An 18,220-nucleotide genomic window follows, 5' to 3' on the forward strand; every position below is an offset into this window, starting at 1 on the left:
GGAATAAGGGACAAGGGGGGTGAGGGACATTTGCTTTATTGAATGGATAGGGGAACTGAGGCCCAGCGAGAGGCAGGGTCTTTCCAGAAGTCACAGAGCAGCTTGGAGGCAGAGCCAGGACCAGAGAGAGACCTGCGGAATGGCTGCCTTCCTGGTCTCCGATCTCCGTGGGCGATTAACGACAGAAAGGAGTCATGGGCAGGGAGTGGGCCCTTTAAATCCTAAGCTCCACCTTTGCTTAGAAGGGTCTTTGGGGAGTATAAAAGGGGGTGCAATTCCTCTCTGCTCCAGAAAACCACCCGCTGCTCCTGCCCCTGGCCCCCAGCCCCCAGCCCCGGCCTCTCCCCAGCCACCCACCATCCTCTCCGGGCACCATGCAGCTGCCACCCTTCGACATGTGGAAAGACTACTTCAACCTGAGCCAGGTGGTGTTGGCACTGATCCAGAGTCGGGGGCAAAGGCTGGAGGCCCAAGGTATTGGGGAGCCAAGACCTGAGTCCGAGCTGGGTCAGGATCCGGGGCTGGGAGGGTCGGGGGCCAGCGGGGGCCCAGCCACCCTGTGCAACTTCTGCAAGCACAACGGAGAATCGCGCCACGTCTACTCCTCACACCAGCTGAAGACTCCAGAGGGTGTGGTGGTGTGTCCCATCCTGCGGCACTACGTGTGTCCCCTGTGCGGGGCCACTGGTGGCCAGGCCCACACGCTCAAGTATTGCCCGCTCAATGGTGGCCAGCAGTCTCTCTACCGCCGCAGTGGGCGCAATTCAGCTGGCCGCAAGGTCAAGCGCTGAGGACAGCGAGGTGCACCTCCCTGCACCCCAACCATCCTGGTTAAAGTCCCCACTAAGTTCCTGGACCCTCTCCACCACTCACCCAGCCCTTTGGAACTTCTGGTCCCCAGATCTGCAGCCCCGATGGATCCTGAAACAACAGTGGCTGCTGGGGAGCCAGGCCGGCCCAGCCCCTGGGACCTCTCAGCCTTGAGGGTTGTGTCCTGCGGGCGTCTGTGGGTTCTTGGTGCAGCAGGACCTCTGTGCCTTGGACCACATGGCCCTGTGACTCCTTCTGGGCCACAGTTCATGGATCTTTAGTCCTTCTGGAGCTGGCTGGCGACACCAGCCCTGCCCCTTTGACTTCCCAGCCCATGGGCTCCATTCCTTGTGGAATTCTTGGATCCTGGGACCTACAGGGCCCCGCCGAGCTCTCCCGGGCCAGCCGGAGTGAACAAACCTGGCTTGGACCCGCAGGCCAAGAACTTCAAGATGGAACTGTGACTTGAGACCAGCCTTGTCCGCCTTCTTCAGCCACTTAAACCTGCAGAGCCCCGGTTTCACGGGAACCACAGGGACCCCTCCCTCCCTGCCCCCAGCAGCCCATCCATCAGAACCTGGGGGAGGGAGGGGACGCACTGCAGGACACTGTGTCTCCGCAGGCTCGTCTGGGGTGGAGAGCCCTGAGGTGGGCTGACACCCTCCAGCTCCCCTTGGTTGTAGTTCCTGTTGGTAGTTGTGCATTCGTTTTACTGCGCCCCTGCCCGCGACCGCAAATCAGGGATGGGTCCTTTCCCCAGCGAGAGGCTGGCGGCGGCTCTCCGCCACCTCCCGCCCACCCCTGGCGAAGCCCGAGAGTGTGCTTAGAGGTGGCTTTTTTCCTCCCGTTTTTAACAGTTAAGTCAACGAAAGTGCCCGGATGGGAATGGCAACTGCCTAGCGTTTATTTTAAGGGGCGAAGTGGAGCCCCAGTCAGATTTTAAGTTGTTTTTGGCTCAGGGCCGGGCCCACATATTGCCGTCTGGTAAATAAAGAGCGTTTCTGGTTGTCTTTGAAATTGCTCTGTTTGTGTCTTCTCCCCTGGCCCACGCGCCCCAGCCGCGCCCCAGCCTCTGCTGACGGGGGGAGGGGACCCCGCACCTGCCCCAACACCTGGGAAGTGGGAGGCGGAGGGGGGGTCCTGGGTTCCTCTCAGGATGTGCCCCTCAGATATCCTCCCACACAGGTCACCTGTGGACTGGCCCTCCAGTTCCAGCTTCCACCTTGACCCCGGATTCCCCTTCCACGTTCTTCTGGCTCTTTCCAGGGGTCCCCCTCCTGCCCTGCTAGACCACACGTCTTCCAGGACCAACTTTACGGTAATACTTTTTTTAAAAATCTTCACCCCAGGATATTTTTCCATTGCTTTTTCAGTGCGAGAGGGGGAGAGAGAAACATCAATGTGAGAGACACATCCATTGGTTGCCTCCCGCATGTGCCCCGATAGGGGCCAGGGATCGAGCCTGCAACTGAAGTACATGCCCTTGACTGGGAATCGAACCTGGGACTCTTCAGTCCGCAGGCCGACTGAGCCAAACCGGCCAGGGCAGAGTTTGCTAGTTTAATAAAGGGACCCAAGTGTGGCAAAGTGTGGGCAGCAGTTACAGAAAGCAGCCAGTACACTCGCTACTGGAAGAAATTAGGGGTTCCCGAGAGACCTGGCTGGAGAAGTGAGAGCAGAAGATGCTGAGGTCATTCTGGGGTGTGGGGGACATGAAGCGCCTGCGGACACAGGTGGAGCGTCCAGGAGGCTCACCTTTGCTTCTGGCAGCTCCATCCTTCAGGCTAAAGACACTGGAATCACCCTTGACTTATGTCTTCCTCTCACTTCCTATATCAAATTCCATTTCACGTCACCTTCACGGCTACCACCGCGGTTGAAGCCACCATCACCTGAACCACTGTAGTGGCCTCTTCAGTGGGCTCCCTAAAGTCAGGTCCCCAGAGGAAGCTTATTAAAACCGGAATCAAATCAAGTCCTTCCTCAGCGCAAGGCCCTCCCATGGCTCTCACCTCATGTAGAGGAAAGCCCGAAATCCGTACAGTGACCCACAAGACCCTGCACCATCTGGCTCCCCACCCTGCCCATCCCTGGCTCCCTCCATCCCCACTGCCTTCTAGATGTCCCTGGAACACAAGCAAAGTCCTGCCCCTCGCTGCTCTTGCTCCCTCACCTGCTTCACCTCCCTCCTCAAATGTCAGTCTTTGGGGCCTCCCCTAGCTACCTTATTTTTAAATTACACACACACACCCCATACTCCACAACCCCTTTTCCTCCCATTTTCTTCCTTTTTTTTTTTTTTTGGTTTTTTTGTTTGTTAATCCTCACCTGAGGATATTTTTCCATTGATTTTTAGAGAGAGTGGAAGAGAGGGAGAAGGGAAAGAGACACACACACATCCTGCAACCCAGGTACCTGGCCCTTGATCAGGCGATGTAACCACTGAGCACACCAGTCAGGGCTGCCCCCTTTTTCTTCATAATACTTATCACCTTCTCACTTATATATCATTTATTTTGTTGATTGTCTGATTCTCCCAAGTAAAAAGTGAGCTCCATGAAGGTATAGATCGTCTTTTTGTCTTTTGTTTTCACTGCCCCTGGAACTGTGTAGACGCACAATAAGTATTTGTTGAGTGGATGAAGCACCGTTTGTGGAATGACCTTGAGGACTCCTGAAGGATACTAAACTACAAATTTCTTTCGTCTGGCCTTCCAGCTCACCCAACCCGTGTTCTGGAGGCATTCCTGCTTCCATGCACTTGCTTAAGTCATGCCCGCACCAGGATTACCCTCCCTAGCCCAGGGGCTTTCGCTCTGGTCTCCCTTCCATGCCTCAGGATGTAAATGCGTGGACGGGGGACGGAGGAGGGGGGTGCTGGGCATGGTTGGAAGGGTTATGCGTTGCCATAGTTAATAAACCCGCCTGAGGCGGAATATTCCCAGGGTGCCCCGCCCCGACGGGTCATAGGTGGTTTGCAGATCGCGAGCAGCCCCGTGCAGGGGCGGGTATAAGGGGGCGACAACCGGGTTTTTCTTACGACCCACTCCCGCCCACCCACGCAGTTGTCATGGAAACGAAGCGCATCCCTCTAGCGCCGCATTCCTTCCCTTTCTCCAAGAAAAAACCCATATGCATAGTTGTTGAGTTGGGTGGGCTGAAAGGCTGCCCGAAAGGCGGGGACGCCGCAAGCTCCCAGCCCCCCCCCACATCTCTCCCGCCTCCTCCCAGGATTGCTACGCCTGCGCGGCGAGGCGGCCGGGTACCACGGCCAGAGGCGAGCGGCGCGCATGCGTGAGACAGGGTTTTGCGCGTGCGCCGCTAAGGCACCTGGAGGCTGCGGCCCGCCGGCCCGGGCCGGTGGAGGGCGGTTCTGCGCTTGCTACATGGGAGGGGCGTGAAAGCCGGGCGGTAAGGGCGTTGGGGACCGACTGGCGCCTGGTGCGCCTGCGCCACCGCGCTCCGGGAGGCGGGAGGCGGGGTCCAGAGGGGGGTGGGGGACGGAGAGAGGCGGGGGGGAGGGTAGAGGCCTCAGAAGCCCGAGCCTTGACCGACGGGCAGGCGGGGGCTGCGGCGGCGCCGGTGAGTGACCCGCGGCCCGGTTCGGTCCCCACCCTCCGCGACCCTCACTCTTCCAGGAGTCCCCCCTAGCTTCCCCTCCTAATCCCAAACCCCCATTACCCTCACAGGTCCCCTTAATTTCTGGCATCCCCAGAGCCCCTGCTATCCGTGCAGACCCTGATTCCTAACATTTTATCGTCCCAGCTCCTCTGCCCTAGGAGTCCCCAACTCACCATTATCCCTGCACATCCCTTCTGAGGGCCCCTTCTCATAAAGGGCTTACAGACGTCCCGTTTGCCCGGAACCCCCAGAGCGCAGAGCGCTCCTCTGCTCCAGAGCCCCCCTTCTGCTGCGTCTCCCCTTCAGCATCTCTTACCCCCATCGCCCCCATGCTTTTTCGACCTGCAAGACACCCCTATTCCCTTTCCAGTTCTTCTATGCCCCCATTCTCCTCTAACTCCTGCAGACACCCCCCCTTTCCTCTCTTCATTTCCCTTCACCCCTTCAGACCCTCCCCCAATTTCCATCAACTCCTCGGTTGGGCACTTTCGCCTCACAGGCTGGAGGGGAGCGCTCCACGGGCGTCAGCTATTATTAAGCATTCTGACTGCCCCCCACAGCCCCTGGCCGGCCCTTGCCCCCATCCCTGGCCCTGGGAACTTAGGAGCCGGGGTGGGGCTGGCGCCGTGGGGACGCGGAGCCCCCCGCCAGCGCGGTGCGCCCTGTGCCCGCAGCGCCGGCGCCCCCCATGCGCCAGGCAGCCGGACGGCGGCGTCGGGGGGCGCCATGGCCTCCGCGGCGGGCGAAACGGAAGAGACCACCCGGCTGCGCAAGCCGCGCTTCTCGTTCGAAGAGAACCAGATCCTGATCCGGGAGGTGCGCGCCCACTACCCGCAGCTCTACGGCGCGCAGAGCCGTCGGGTGAGCGTGGCGGAGCGGCGGCGTGTGTGGGACGGCATCGCAGCCAAGATCAACGGCATCACCAGCTGGAAGCGCACTGGCCAGGAGGTACAGAAGCGCTGGAACGACTTCAAGCGCCGCACCAAGGAGAAGCTGGCCCGCGTGCCGCACTCCACACAGGGTGCTGGGGCCACCTCCGAGGACGCCTTCTCTGCCGAGGAGGAGACCATTTTTGCCATCCTCGGGCCAGGTGTGGCGGGGCCAGGAGCTGGTGCAGGGGCTGAGCAGCCCCCTGCAGCTGCCTCCTCACAGCCACTGGCCCCCAGTGCTTGCGCCCAACGCTACGTGTTGTCAGACGACCGCAGGGAAGACCGCAGGGCAGGTGAGTTCCCTCACCATCACCTGAGCAGAAGCAGTCACAGAGTCTGTTGTGTGTCCCACACTGGTCCAAGCCCTTTACATCGCTCATCAAATTCTCACTACAACCCTGTTAGGTGGATGCTGTCATCCCAATTTTAAACCTGGGGAAACTGAGGCTCAGAAAAGTGAAATGACTTGCCTAGGGTCCCACAGCTAATGACTGTAACAGTCAGAAACAGAACCCAGACCTAGGAGGCCTGGCCCCAGAGTCCCCACCCGCAGTCATCATCAGCTCAGGCAGCATTTCCTTAAACGACTTGTAGGGTAGTGACTCCGGAGGCACACTGGGCTCCAGTTACAGCTTTGCACTCAGCTGTGTCATTTTGGGTAAGTTACTGCAGATCAGTTTCTGCACCTGTAAAATGGGGATAAAAAGTAGTTGCCACCCAAAAGTTGTTGTGAAGATTAAGTGAATTAATCTGCACGAATTGCTTAGTACATGGCCTCCTGAACACCCGTTATTAGCTCTTGATATAATTGCCAATGCTGTGAGGTGTGAACTATTTCACCATTTTATAAATCAGTTTCACAGAGGTTCGGTAACTCTCCCAAGGTCATGCCCCGAGTAGAGGAGGTGTAGAGAGCTGAGTACAAGACTTTCCACTCAGCCTTGACTCTGGGTTATTATTTCTTCTACAGCTACTCCCCAGGCACCTGCCCTATGTTGGGGACACATTAAAGGTCAGACTTTGGACTTTATCTTGAGGGCATCTGGGAGTCATGAAAGTGTCTTAAGCAAGAGAAAGACACAATCACCTGGATCCTTGTTCTTAGTGTGAATCAAACCTTGGTGTTTTATCTGTGACTGAGACATCCTCAGTCCTGCCCTCCTGGGATTCACAGTCCAGTGGGGAAGGCAGACTCATACATAGACAGTAATGACTGAGAGGGGGCAGCTGACACAGCCTGGGAGGTCAAGGAGGGCTTCCTGGAGGAGGAGAAATCAGAGCTGAGACACAGAGTGAGGATGAAGAGTTCGGAAAATGTTCCTGGTAGAAGGAACAGCATGTGCAGTGGCTAGGAAATAAGAAAACTTGACCAGTTTAGAAAACTGAAGTTTCCCAGTTGAGAGGGAGAGTGGAAAGACTGAAGAAAGGAAATGTTTTGAGATGAGGTTTGAGAAATCCGCAAAGACGAGACCATGCAGGGCCTTTAGGCTGAAGTGAGGAGTTTGAATGTTTCCTTACGTGCTGTGGGGAGCCACTGAAGGGTTTTGAGAAAGGAAGGGACATGATCAAACAAAACAGTTCAGGGTCATGTGATTCAAAGAGGTTCCTTCACCCACCCAAGGTCACACAGCAAGTAAGCAGAGTTGAAACTGGAATACAGGTTGTGTCCAACTCACAGTCCATGCACTTAGCAATGGGGCTAGATTGCCCGGCAATAACAATTAATATTGACTGAAAGTTCATGAGCATGCCAGAATTAGGGCACATGTGGCTTGTAAGTGAAGGTCAGACTTTGGACTTTATCTTGAGGGCATTTAGAAGTCATGAAAGTGTCTTAAAACAGGAGACACAGTCACTTGGGACCCTTGTTCTCAGTGTGAGTTAAAATTCAGTGTTTCCACTTGTAAAATGGCCCCATTGAACTGGAACAGACATGGCAAACTTGTTTTTTCAAAAGCCATGCAACCCCTTTATTTATCCATTCATTCATTGAACAAATATATTGAGCACCTATTCTGAGGCAGGCTGGGAATACTGTGCAGAAAGACAATTTTCTTTCCCTAATGAAGCTGACACTCTAGTTATGGGAGATAGTCCACAAACAACCCAAAACGGATCATATAAGAACTAAGACGAAAAATAAAGCATTAAGAGGCTAGTGAGTGATGGCAGGAGGGCTTTAGACAGGGTAGTAAAGGACAGCTTCTCTGGGGAGGTAAAATTTGAACAGAGACCTGAAGATAGAGATAGAGCCAAGTGGATGGATATCTGAGGCAAGAACACTCCATCCAGCTAGAGGAAATAGCACATGCAAAGGCCCTGAGGCAAGAATGTGCTTAAAGCATCCTTGATTAGAATCTGACACAGAAGACCTGCTGGAGAGAGAGCTAAGGACCATTTCTCTCTGACCTAATGTTTGAAAGAACAGTAACAATAACAAATGGAGAATTTGCTGTGTACCAGGCACTTAAGCCTGTGCCCAAGGTGATTCAGTGACACCCAGTAATGGCCCTCAGGAAGATGATCTGTCATTGGGTCCCCTGGTCCCAGGCACTCACGCACATCCATTTATAGGTCAGGAAACTGAGGCTCAAAGTTTGCAAATAGGATTTTTTAAAAATATGTTTTTATTGATTTCAGAGAGAGGAAGGGAGAGGGGGAGAGAGAGATAGAAACATCAATGATGAAAGAGTCATTGATCGGCTGCCTCCTGCACGCAACCTACTGAGGATCAAGCCTGCAACTTGGGCATGTGCCCTGGCCTGAAATCCAACCATGACCTCCTGGTTCATGGGTCGACACTCAACCACTGAGCAACACCGGCTAGGCTGCGAATAGGATTTTAACTCTTGTGTGATGGCCCCTCCATGACCCCAGTGAGCCCTGTGAGCATGGCAAGAGGGCCACTTTCTGTTCCTTGTACTCAGTAGATGAAAAGCCATATTTTCAAGTGTCTGTGGTTCTCGTGCCCCTTTTGAGTGAGACTCACCACCCTCAGGCCCACATCCCCTGCCCAGGGAGTGGTTAAAAGTGTAGGCTCTGGAGCTTACCTGGGTTCAAATCCCTCTTCTACCATTCAGCAGCTCTGTGATGCCTCTCTGGGCCTCAGTTACCTTATCTGTAAGATGGGATGATAATAGCGCCTACCCCAGAACATGGCTGAGAGGACTCTGAAGTAACACAGGAGGAGAGCTTAGCCGCTTTACCTAGGGCCTGGCTAGGAAAGTGTCCAACAACTATTAGCTGTGGTCATCGACTCTCTCCCAGCAGGCTAGACCCCCAGCATTCAGGGTTGGAGGGGGCTGGCCTAGGAGCAGGTAGCAGCTTCCCTGAGGAAGGAACATTCGAGCTGGCCAAGGGGGTGGTGGAGGGGATGCCCTGTGTACTGGCCCTGAGGCCTGGCAGCCCCAGGGAGAGGCTGCACTGTCCCCTGTGGGTGCTAGGGAGCTTTGGGAGGGTTGCTGCAAGGACCTGGGGCCTGATGGCCCAATCGTTGCTGATTCCCTGGAAGCCATAGTTCTGTTTTTATTAAAGAAAACATGTTGTGCTGGACGTTACTCAGAGTGCTAGGTAAAGGGCAGTGAACAAAACAAATCCGTGCCTGATGGAGTGACATCAGGAGGAGACAGACACACATCGGGATCCCAAGCCAGGTGGAGATCAGTGTGATGAATCAGGTAGAGTTAGGAGAGCAAAGGACCAGGGACGGGAGCTACTTAAAACGGAGGGTCAAGGAACATCTTCCCAAGGAGGCAACCTACAAGCAGAGGCCTGAGGGTAGGGAGGAGCCAGGCAAGTGTCTGGGGAAAGATTTTTCCAGGACAAGGGAATAGCAAATGCAAAGACCCTGATGCAGGAGCCTAAGGGGTTTGAGGCCAAGGTGGTGGCGCCAAGTGAAGGAGGTAGAGGGAGGGAGATGAGGTCAGGGAGGCGGTGGAGGCAGATCATGCAGAACCTCGGGGTCTTTGAGGACTTTGCTTTTTCTGAGCGAGATGAGAGCTGCAAGAAGGCTTTTGAGCAGAGAAAGACAACATCTGGCTTGTATTTTTTAACACCGTTCAGCTAGAATTCTCATACCATATAACCCACCCACTTCAAGTCTACAATTCAGTGGTTTTTAGTATGTTCACAGTGTGCAACCATCACCACAATCAATTTTAGATCATTTTCATCACTGCGCAAAGGAACCCTGCACCTCTTAGTGCCCCCCACCTCAGCCCCCATCTCCACCCAACCCTAGGCAACCACTAATTTACTTGCTGTCTCTGTAGATTTGCCTATTTTGGACATTTCTTATAAATGGATCATGTGATATGTAGTCCTTTGTGACTGGCTTTTCCTGCAGCATAACTGACGCGTATTTTAGTTGGACCCTTGAGGCTCTTGTGGAGAACGGACTGTGAGGGGCAAGGGTGGGAGCAGGAAGCCCAGTGAGGAGGCAACTGCCATAGTCCAGGTGGGAGATGATGGTTGGACCAGGGTGGGGGCCATGGAGGTAGACAAAAGAGGTTGGATGTTGGGTTATCCATTTGAAGGCAGAGCTAATGGTATTTGTACATGGTCTTGAGAGAGAAAAAGAGTGAATGTTTTTGGTCCGAGCAGTTGGAAGGATGGAGCTGCCATCAGCCGAGATAGGGGTGGCTGGGGGAGGACAGGATGTAGAGGACCAGGAGCTCAGCTCTGGGCAAGTGAGCGAGAGGCATTATTAGACGATCAGGAGGGTATGCTGAGTCCACAGCTGCAGGGAGAGGTTCAGGCTGGGTCTGGAAATCTGGGAGCCGCTGCACGTGGACTGGGTTCAAGTTCATGGGCATGAATGAGATCCCAGGTGAGAGGAGATGGAGGAAGCCCCGCAGACCTGGGGTTGAACTGGTACAGACCAGAGCTGAGGTTGAAATCCAGTCAACCTGGTAGAAGACAGCCCCTACTCCCAGCCTCCAGAAGTGCCCCCTCCTGCTCCAGCTACCACACCTCTCTTCCCAGCCCTCTTGACCTCCCCAGGATCCAGCAAGGAGGCCTGAGAAGTATTGGGGAGGGGGGGGCTGAGTATCCAGATGGTTCAGAGCCTTCAGAATGTTGGCTTCACAATTAGTGGCGGACCCTGTTTCCACTAAGGCTGGCAGAGGCTTCCAGGTTATTGATAAATACATTGACGCTCTCCTCTGGGTCCGAAGGCTTCTATTACAAGGCACAATCTGACTTAAGTTTTTAAAAGATCGCTCTGGAGCCAAGGTGGATGGGAAGTGGAAAGGGGAAATCCAGACAGCATTGCAGGGTCACACACACCTTACCTACATCTCTCTCTCCACAGATATACCAGCCCACAGCAAGGGGGGCTCCAGCAGCCCGGAGCCCTGGGCCCGGCCCTCCTGCAATCCCCAGGAACGGGGCTGCCCACCACCCAAGGAGCGTGAGTCCTCGCCCCCTCCAGCCCTGCAGACCATCCAGCTGCCCCGTCTGGCCTTGTCTCCACCACCTCCGGTCCCTCCACCTCCACCCCAGCAACCGCAGCAGGTCCAAGTGGCACCCTTGCCCCCCAGTCCTCCACCCCCTCCACTGCCTCTGCCCACACCCTCAGCCCCAGACCCCTCCCTGGACTTCCTGCGGGCGCAGCAGGAGACTGCCAATGCTATCAGGGAGCTGGCTGGCACCCTGCGGCAGGGTCTGACCAAACTGAGTGAGGCCCTAAGTGCCCTGCTGCCTCTTCTGCCTGGAACCTCTGTTGACCCACTGCCCCCACCTCCACCCCCACCCCCCAGGCCTGTCCTGCCTCCACCCACCCCCAAGGTGGAGATCACCCCAGAGCCTGTATCTCTGGTGGCTGCTGTTGTGGACCGGGCCCAAGTGGCAGCCAGGGGGGTAATCATCACCCCTAGAAGTGAGGAGGGCCCCCCCCAGCCACCCCCAGCCCCACTTTCTTCCCATGACTCCCCCCCACACAAGAGGAGGAAAGGTTTTCCTACACGGAAGAGGCGGGGGCGATGGAAATCTCCATGAAATCTATCATTGGGTTCCAGCTTGTCTACGCTCTTTCTGCCTGCAACTCCTCTCCCAGCTTAGCCCAGGGAGGAGGGCCATGCACCTTCCCCATGCCAGCTGCACTCTGGCTCCCGGCTGCAGGGGCGCGAGCACCCCACCTCCCTGTACTAGTTAGTGCCTGATTCACGGGGGCCTCATTGATGGACCCCCCCAGCCCTTTCTCCAGTACAGCGCTGTCTGCCTGGCTGCTTTCCTTAACCCTGACTTCTAAGCCATCACTTTTATGTTATTTATTATTGCCCTTTGTGGGCTGCAGAGGGAACCTCGCGGGTCTGCACATACCCCCTTCCCTAATCACTCCTGGTCTTGACTTGAAGAGAATTGAGCTGTGGGGGCCTCCCCACTTCCCCATTCCAGACTTTGGAGGGAGTGGGGGTTGCGAGACAAATCAGAACATGGATGACAATGAGGATACAGCAGTCTGTATCCTAGGGAGAGGGGGCGAGTTCTCACTGGGGGCACAGGTTGGGTCTTCTGCCTCCCATTGCAGTCTCTGACCTCTAGAGCTCAACCCCCTCCTTCTCAGTGGCAACAAGATATCAATAAACTTATTTTTAATACAATTACTCAAGGCTCTGGCTGAGACAGGCCTGGGATTCCAGCACCTACACCTGCCCCACCCTTCCATGGGCAGATGACACTCCCTTGAAGCTAGAGGCTTGAGCCTTTTTGTTGTTGTTAAAGCCATGAAGGTCAGTGTTCAAATCTTATTCCTACCTACTTATCCTTCAGATGCCACCGAAATGTCACCTCCTCCAGGAAAGCATCCTGGATTCCCTCCCCAGGCTAGGATGGGTCTACTTATGGTTCTCTCTCGTGTCCTATAGTTCTTTTCCATAGTGTCCCCAAATGAATAAGTGCCTTTATCTATTTAAGGCATGTTTTCTCCATAGTTCATGAAGGCAGGAGCTCGTCTTACTCTGAAACCTGCTGCAGAGCCTGGAGCAAAGCAGACCTGGCTCGACCCCTGGTGTTGCCCTGGCAGCTGTGTAACCACAGGCCTCCATTTTCCTCATCTGTAAAAATGGGCATCTTTTTGATTTAGGAGTCTTTATTTCCTACAACTAGATTCTATTTATCTTTCAGCCCTCAGCTCAAATATCACCTCCTCAGGAAATCCTTTCCTGACACCCCTTCCCCCAGCAGTTACCAAAAAATGCAGTTAATTATCTGAGTACATTTAAATTGAATGTTTGCCTCCCTCACAAGACTGAGCCTTGTCAGAGCAAGGCCTGAGCCTATCTCAGTCACTCCTGTCTTCAGCATTGCCCAATGCTGAAGAGGAGTTGAATCTCTGAAATAACCGGCAGCTTAAAAACAAAAACTTCACTTCTGGGCCACGCACCATGCTTAGCATTTATATTGCATGCTTGCATCTTAACCGGAAGGTACCCAGTGAAAAGCAGAATCTAGGGGTCTCCATTCTTTTCCTGAGTTTAGGAACTTGCTTTAAGCTTATCAGGGGCCAATCCAGTCCAGTGCTGTGCTCAAAACATTGCTCAGCATGAAGCAAAAGTAGCCTATTTCAAAGAAGTCCATTTTTTAAAAGGTATAGGTGGGTAACATAAAATCAGAGCTGCTGTGCTTGCAGCTGGATGAGGGAGAGAGGTAGGCAGCCCCTGATTAGTTTGAAAAACACTAATGAATGCAACGCTTACAAGACACTAAAATATTTTGCGTTCTTAACATGGATCCAGGCTTAGGAAGAGACTAATGGAGGTTAGACCTTGGAGACCTGTCTTATCTCCCCAGCCCTCACGCCAGCCTGCCTCGCACTGTTCCCGACGCCAGGAAAAAAACACATGGGGGTCCCCAAAGCCTGGTTGGGCCTATGAGGTAGTAGGCTCTCAAGATTGTAGAAAGATGTCTGGCGCTAGTTCTTTCCAGAAACTACCCCCACCCCCATTCTTGCCAAGTCTGGCTTCCTTCTTCCAAACTAGAGAGCTGTAGAACGTGGGGATCCCCTTAACTCCATGCCCCGGGAACACGGGAAAAAGACCCCTAAAACTGACGCGGGGGTGTCGGACGCAGGACAGGCAGCGGGGATCGGGAAGGCCTCCCCAGACCTCCCAGACAGCGGAAGTGCGTCAGCCTGTCTGCCCCGCACAGCATTTTGGGAATTGTAGTGAAGTCGCGGGCGGGCGGAGAAACTGACATCGTAACCCTTTGGAGACCAGAGCGTGCCGTCAGAGCTGGAACAGAGTTGGAGGGCACTTACCACTCCAGCAGATGAAGCAACTGAGGCAGAGGCCTTTAATCCTCTCTTTACCTGGCTGATGCCTGCCCGGGTCGGAGACTGATACTCAGGATTCTAGGAAAAACAAAGTGCCAAGTAGACAACCTCACTCACCCTCCCCACCACCACCAAATTGCTAACTTCCCGTCCCCTACCCAGAAACCACCCAATCAGGGCCCCTCCGCCCCGCCCCAGGAGCTCCTACCTTCTTAACTGGTTATTGGCTTACCTTCGCTGGGCGGAGAACTGAGTCTCAGAGAGGGCTAGACTTGTGCTTAAAGCTGCACAGCAAGTCGGAGCAGAGGCTGGACGCCCGGGAACAAGTCAGCTCCCTACAATTTCTGAACTCGTGGTACCTCTGACCATTCGTACTACATCCTTGCCCCCAACTCTTGTGCCCGAGCTCCTCGAAGCGCGCCGAACTCCCTGCCCTCTGCGAGGAGTAGTAAGGGTTCCGGGGCAGGGAACAGACTAGTCCCCTTACCTTCTACCTCCTACCGTCCCCTTTAAGAACCGGCCCCGGCGGGACTACGTTTCCCAGAAGGCTTTGCCGGCACGTTATGTAACTTTCCCTGCGAAGCGGCCTCTGGGGCAGAAGAAGGTGGAGGCAGCGGCGGCCGTTGCAGTGGCGGCGGCGGGAGCGGCGGGAGCGGCGGGAGCCGGAGGCGGCGGCGCCCGCGGCCCATCGCTGGGCCCAAGCTGTGCGCCTCGGCCCGGAGCCCGGACCGGACGGGGGCGCCGACGTGCTTCTGTCTACCTTTTCAAGGAGGCGGGAGTGAGGAAAAAGGCTTGGGCCCAGGGGGCGGGGAAGGGGGGCCGGGCCTGGATCCGCGGGGAGGCCGAGCCGGAGGCCCTACTGTGGCTCGCGCTTTCCCGGAGACACGAATAGAACGTCGACGGCGCGGATCGAACGCCGGCGGCGGGTGGAACGCGGGGGCCTGGCGGCGCGCGCGCAGGGACCATGGCGTCTGTGCAGGCGTCCCGCCGCCAGTGGTGCTACCTGTGCGACCTGCCTAAGATGCCGTGGGCCATGGTGTGGGACTTCAGTGAGGCCGTGTGCCGCGGCTGCGTGAACTTTGAGGGCGCGGATCGCATTGAGCTGCTCATAGACGCCGCCCGCCAGCTCAAGCGCAGCCACGTGCTCCCTGAGGGCCGCTCACCGGGGCCCCCGGCCCTCAAGCACCCTACCACCAAGGACCTGGCTGCTGCCGCTGCACAGGGGCCCCAGCTGCCTCCGCCGCAGGCGCAGCCGCAGCCGTCGGGGACTGGCGGCAGCGCCTCGGGCCAGGACCGCTATGACAGGGCCACATCTTCCGGCCGCCTTCCCCTGCCCTCACCAGCCTTGGAATACACCCTGGGGTCCCGCCTGGCCAATGGCCTGGGCCGCGAGGATGCTGTGGTGGAGGGGGCTAGAAGGGCCTTGCTTGGCTCCATGCCCGGCTTGGTGCCCCCCGGGCTGCTGGCAGCTGCAGTGTCTGGCCTTGGAAGCCGAGCTCTGACGCTGGCACCCGGCTTGAGTCCTGCCCGTCCAATCTTCGGCTCCGATTTCGAGAAGGAGAAGCAGCAGAGGAATGCAGACTGTCTGGCAGAACTGAATGAGGCCATGCGGGGCAGGGCAGAGGAGTGGCACGGGCGCCCCAAAGCAGTGCGGGAACAGCTGCTGGCGCTGTCTGCCTGTGCCCCCTTCAATGTCCGCTTCAAGAAGGATCACGGACTGGTGGGGCGAGTATTCGCCTTTGATGCTACTGCCCGCCCGCCAGGCTATGAGTTTGAGCTGAAGCTCTTCACCGAATATCCCTGTGGTTCTGGCAACGTGTATGCGGGAGTCCTGGCCGTGGCTCGCCAGATGTTTCATGATGCTCTGCGGGAGCCGGGCAAGGCACTGGCCTCATCAGGCTTCAAGTACCTCGAGTATGAACGCCGACACGGCTCAGGGGAATGGCGCCAGCTGGGAGAGCTGCTAACTGACGGTGTCAGAAGCTTCCGTGAGCCAGCTCCTGCCGAAGCCCTGCCCCAGCAGTACCCAGAGACGGCTCCTGCAGCTCTGTGTGGCCCACCCCCGAGAGCCCCATCCCGGAATCTGGCACCCACTGCACGCCGCCGCAAGGCATCCCCTGAGCCTGAGGGTGAGGCTGCTGGGAAGATGACCACCGAGGAGCAGCAGCAGCAGCAGCAGCGACACTGGGTAGCACCCGGTGGCCCCTACTCTGCCGAGACCCCTGGTGTACCCTCACCCATCGCTGCTCTGAAAAATGTGGCTGAAGCCCTGGGCCACTCCCCCAAGGACCCTGGTGGAGGTGGGGGCTCCGGGCGTGCAGGGGGTGCCAGCCCAGCGGCCTCCTCCACAGCCCAGCCAGCAACCCAGCATCGCCTAGTGGCCCGCAATGGTGAGGCGGAAGTCAGCCCCACTGCGGGGGCAGAAGCTGTTAGTGGGGGTGGTAGCGGCACCGGGGCGACCCCAGGAGCCCCACTGTGCTGTACCCTATGCCGGGAGCGGCTGGAAGACACCCACTTCGTCCAGTGCCCCTCAGTGCCGGGACACAAGTTCTGCTTTCCCTGCTCAAGAGAGTTCATCAAGGCGCAAGGCCCTGCTGGTGAGGTGTACTGCCCCAGTGGAGACAAGTGCCCGCTGGTGGGCTCCTCTGTCCCCTGGGCCTTCATGCAGGGCGAGATAGCCACCATCCTTGCTGGAGACATCAAGGTTAAGAAAGAACGGGACCCCTAGACCACCACTGCCACCAGTCTACTACCCCTTGTCCCCTTGCCACCCACCGCTGCTGCGGATAAATTATTCCCTCCCTTATCCAGTCCAGTGCCACCCCCACCTGTGTACATACCCCCTTCCTCACCCCAGATGGGTCCCTTGGGGTAGACGCATTGAGGGTGGGGGGAGAAAGCTTGTGGCTTCTGTCCGAGGGGGGTGTTTGGGGTCCCTTGGCCCCTCCAATTTCCCTCTCCCCTCCTTGGCTTGGCTTTGCTGCTGCTCGTAGTTGGGGGAGAGGTGCCCCCTTCCTCCTTGAGAAGGGGTCTCCTGCAAATGTCGCTCTTTGTAAACGAAGCAAAAGCATTTTATTGCTGCCTCTCCTGTCCCCTTTTCCTCGTCAATAAACCGAAAGATGGGTTTTTTCCTTCTTGGTCCCTTAGTTTGTGAGATGCTGCGCCCCCTTTGGAACCGAACTGTTCCTGCAGGGAGAGGACGTTGAGTTGTGTCCTCCAGGTGGCGCCCTTCACTCAGGCGGGCCCGCTGGCTATCTTTACAAATGCTGGCCGCTGTTCAACAGGTCTAGCCATCCGCCGGTTTTTCAGGTGACAGAACTGAGGCTCAGAGGAGATGGCTGTTGCATGGGAGCCATAGCCAAGCTTAGGAATTAGGTTTCCTTTCTAGTCCATCACCTGTATCTACCTAGAATGTAGGGAGGAGGACTCTGTGCCCATGAGGGGAGGGGAAAGATGCATCAGGTGGCTTTCTAGAAAGGATGGGTGGGTTCTTGCTGGGGAGAGTCGGGTAAGATTGCTAGAGGGACTGCCCAAGAAAAGGAGATGTACTTCGTGGGTTACGCTAGCAGGGTCCTTGGGAACATCATGGCTGCTTCAGGCCTCGTAGTACCCAAGAGCTTAAGAGGTAGATGCTTGGGAAACCTGAACGGGGCTCCTCGTGCCCATCTGGGGAGACCAGCCTCAGCGGTGGCCATCCTAGAACACCGTGACTGGCTGGGTAAAAGACTACCCCCGCGGCCGCCTCTGATGTGCGAGGCCTTGTCCCGCACCTGTCCGGGTGGGCTGATCATTAACCAGGACTTCCTGCTCGCTGACGTCACGGGGCGGGGCCTGAGCTGTCTGTGGCCGAGCAGGGGTTAAGGGGAGGGGGCAGCCCCCACCCCTGAGGCCTCCCCTGCGACCCTGAAGTGGCAATTCTAGGGAGGGGCAAAGGATAGCAGATGGACAGAGGGGGGATGATCGTTCTGCCACCGAACAGCCCTGTCCCACAGGTCTGAGACCCAAGGTTGCCCCACACCTCAGGAAGCCAGGTGTTACATCACCTAAATCTGGAAGACCCTAACATTCTAACCTATTCTCTTGGTCTCCCAAGTGTCCCACCCACATCTTGTAGACCACATGCCCCAACTTCCAGATATTCGGGACTCGGTGTGGAGGGGTTATCCTCCACATCTTGAGTTCTTACACCCCCAATTCTTGGACTGAGGGGTCCCACCCCCCTCCCCCAGCCATCAGATCTCAGGTGTTCAGTCACCCCTGGCACTGCCAGCCTGGGCTCTGGGCAGGGCTGGGAAAACCACCCCTGATTAAATACACCAGGCGATAAGCCTGGGGCAAGTGAGACGCTGGATGGAGTTCCCTGCCTGTGCACCTCTCCTGGGCAATCTTGTAGCCTCCCCAGACACAGTTCTGCAGCTCCAAGCACTGGGGAGCTCCCCCTCCCCCATCCTTGGGGCTAGAGGCCTCCAAACACCAGGGTCCTCCACCTCAATGGGAACTAAAGAGCTGTGGAGGACACCTGGTCCTTTAAGAACAGCTGGTGGGTGGGTGGGGGGCAGGGGAGTCACCCTCAGCCTGGCCTGTATGT

General features: G+C 56.5%; 3 protein-coding genes across 7 annotated transcripts; all 3 read left to right on the forward strand.

Annotated features, from left to right (window-relative positions):
• Window positions 1-374: 374 nt before the first annotated feature.
• Window positions 375-791, forward strand: NANOS2 (nanos C2HC-type zinc finger 2; the record flags this gene model as incomplete). Its single annotated transcript, XM_081119093.1, has 1 exon — window positions 375-791. One exon carries the CDS (start codon window positions 375-377, stop codon window positions 789-791), a length of 417 nt encoding a protein of 138 aa, XP_080975219.1.
• Window positions 792-4,119: 3,328 nt separating this feature from the next.
• MYPOP (Myb related transcription factor, partner of profilin) lies at window positions 4,120-11,962 on the forward strand. Of its 5 annotated transcripts, none has more exons than XM_081119934.1 (4): window positions 4,160-4,221; window positions 5,106-5,653; window positions 6,331-6,372; window positions 10,672-11,962. In XM_081119934.1, exons 2-4 carry the CDS (start codon window positions 5,158-5,160, stop codon window positions 11,355-11,357), a joined length of 1,224 nt encoding a protein of 407 aa, XP_080976060.1. In that variant the 5' UTR covers window positions 4,160-4,221; window positions 5,106-5,157; the 3' UTR covers window positions 11,358-11,962. The 5 variants fall into 5 exon arrangements, with proteins under 5 accessions (XP_080976062.1, XP_080976060.1, XP_080976059.1 ...); XM_081119933.1 differs by lacking the exon at window positions 4,160-4,221 and adding an exon at window positions 4,318-4,392; XM_081119936.1 differs by lacking the exon at window positions 6,331-6,372 and having other exon boundaries at window positions 4,120-4,221.
• A 2,269-nt stretch (window positions 11,963-14,231) lies between these two features.
• On the forward strand, window positions 14,232-16,766 carry IRF2BP1 (interferon regulatory factor 2 binding protein 1). Its single transcript, XM_081119932.1, has one exon. It carries the CDS (start codon window positions 14,597-14,599, stop codon window positions 16,358-16,360), a length of 1,764 nt encoding a protein of 587 aa, XP_080976058.1. The 5' UTR covers window positions 14,232-14,596; the 3' UTR covers window positions 16,361-16,766.
• The last annotated feature ends 1,454 nt before the right edge of the window (window positions 16,767-18,220 follow it).

This window comes from Miniopterus schreibersii (genome assembly GCF_964146895.1).
Source record: "Miniopterus schreibersii genome assembly, chromosome: 18".
Taxonomy (NCBI): domain Eukaryota; kingdom Metazoa; phylum Chordata; class Mammalia; order Chiroptera; family Miniopteridae; genus Miniopterus; species Miniopterus schreibersii.

Coding starts and splice junctions, on each gene's coding strand:
- IRF2BP1 (XM_081119932.1), top strand. CDS start 14,597: ATGGCGTCTGTGCAGGCGTCCCGCCGCCAGTGGTGCTACCTGTGCGAC.
- MYPOP (XM_081119934.1), top strand. CDS start 5,158: ATGGCCTCCGCGGCGGGCGAAACGGAAGAGACCACCCGGCTGCGCAAG. Junction 5,654..6,330: donor CAGGGAAGACCGCAGGGCAG/GTGAGTTCCCTC, acceptor TTTCTTCTACAG/CTACTCCCCAGGCACCTGCC. Junction 6,373..10,671: donor ATGTTGGGGACACATTAAAG/GTCAGACTTTGG, acceptor CTCTCTCCACAG/ATATACCAGCCCACAGCAAG.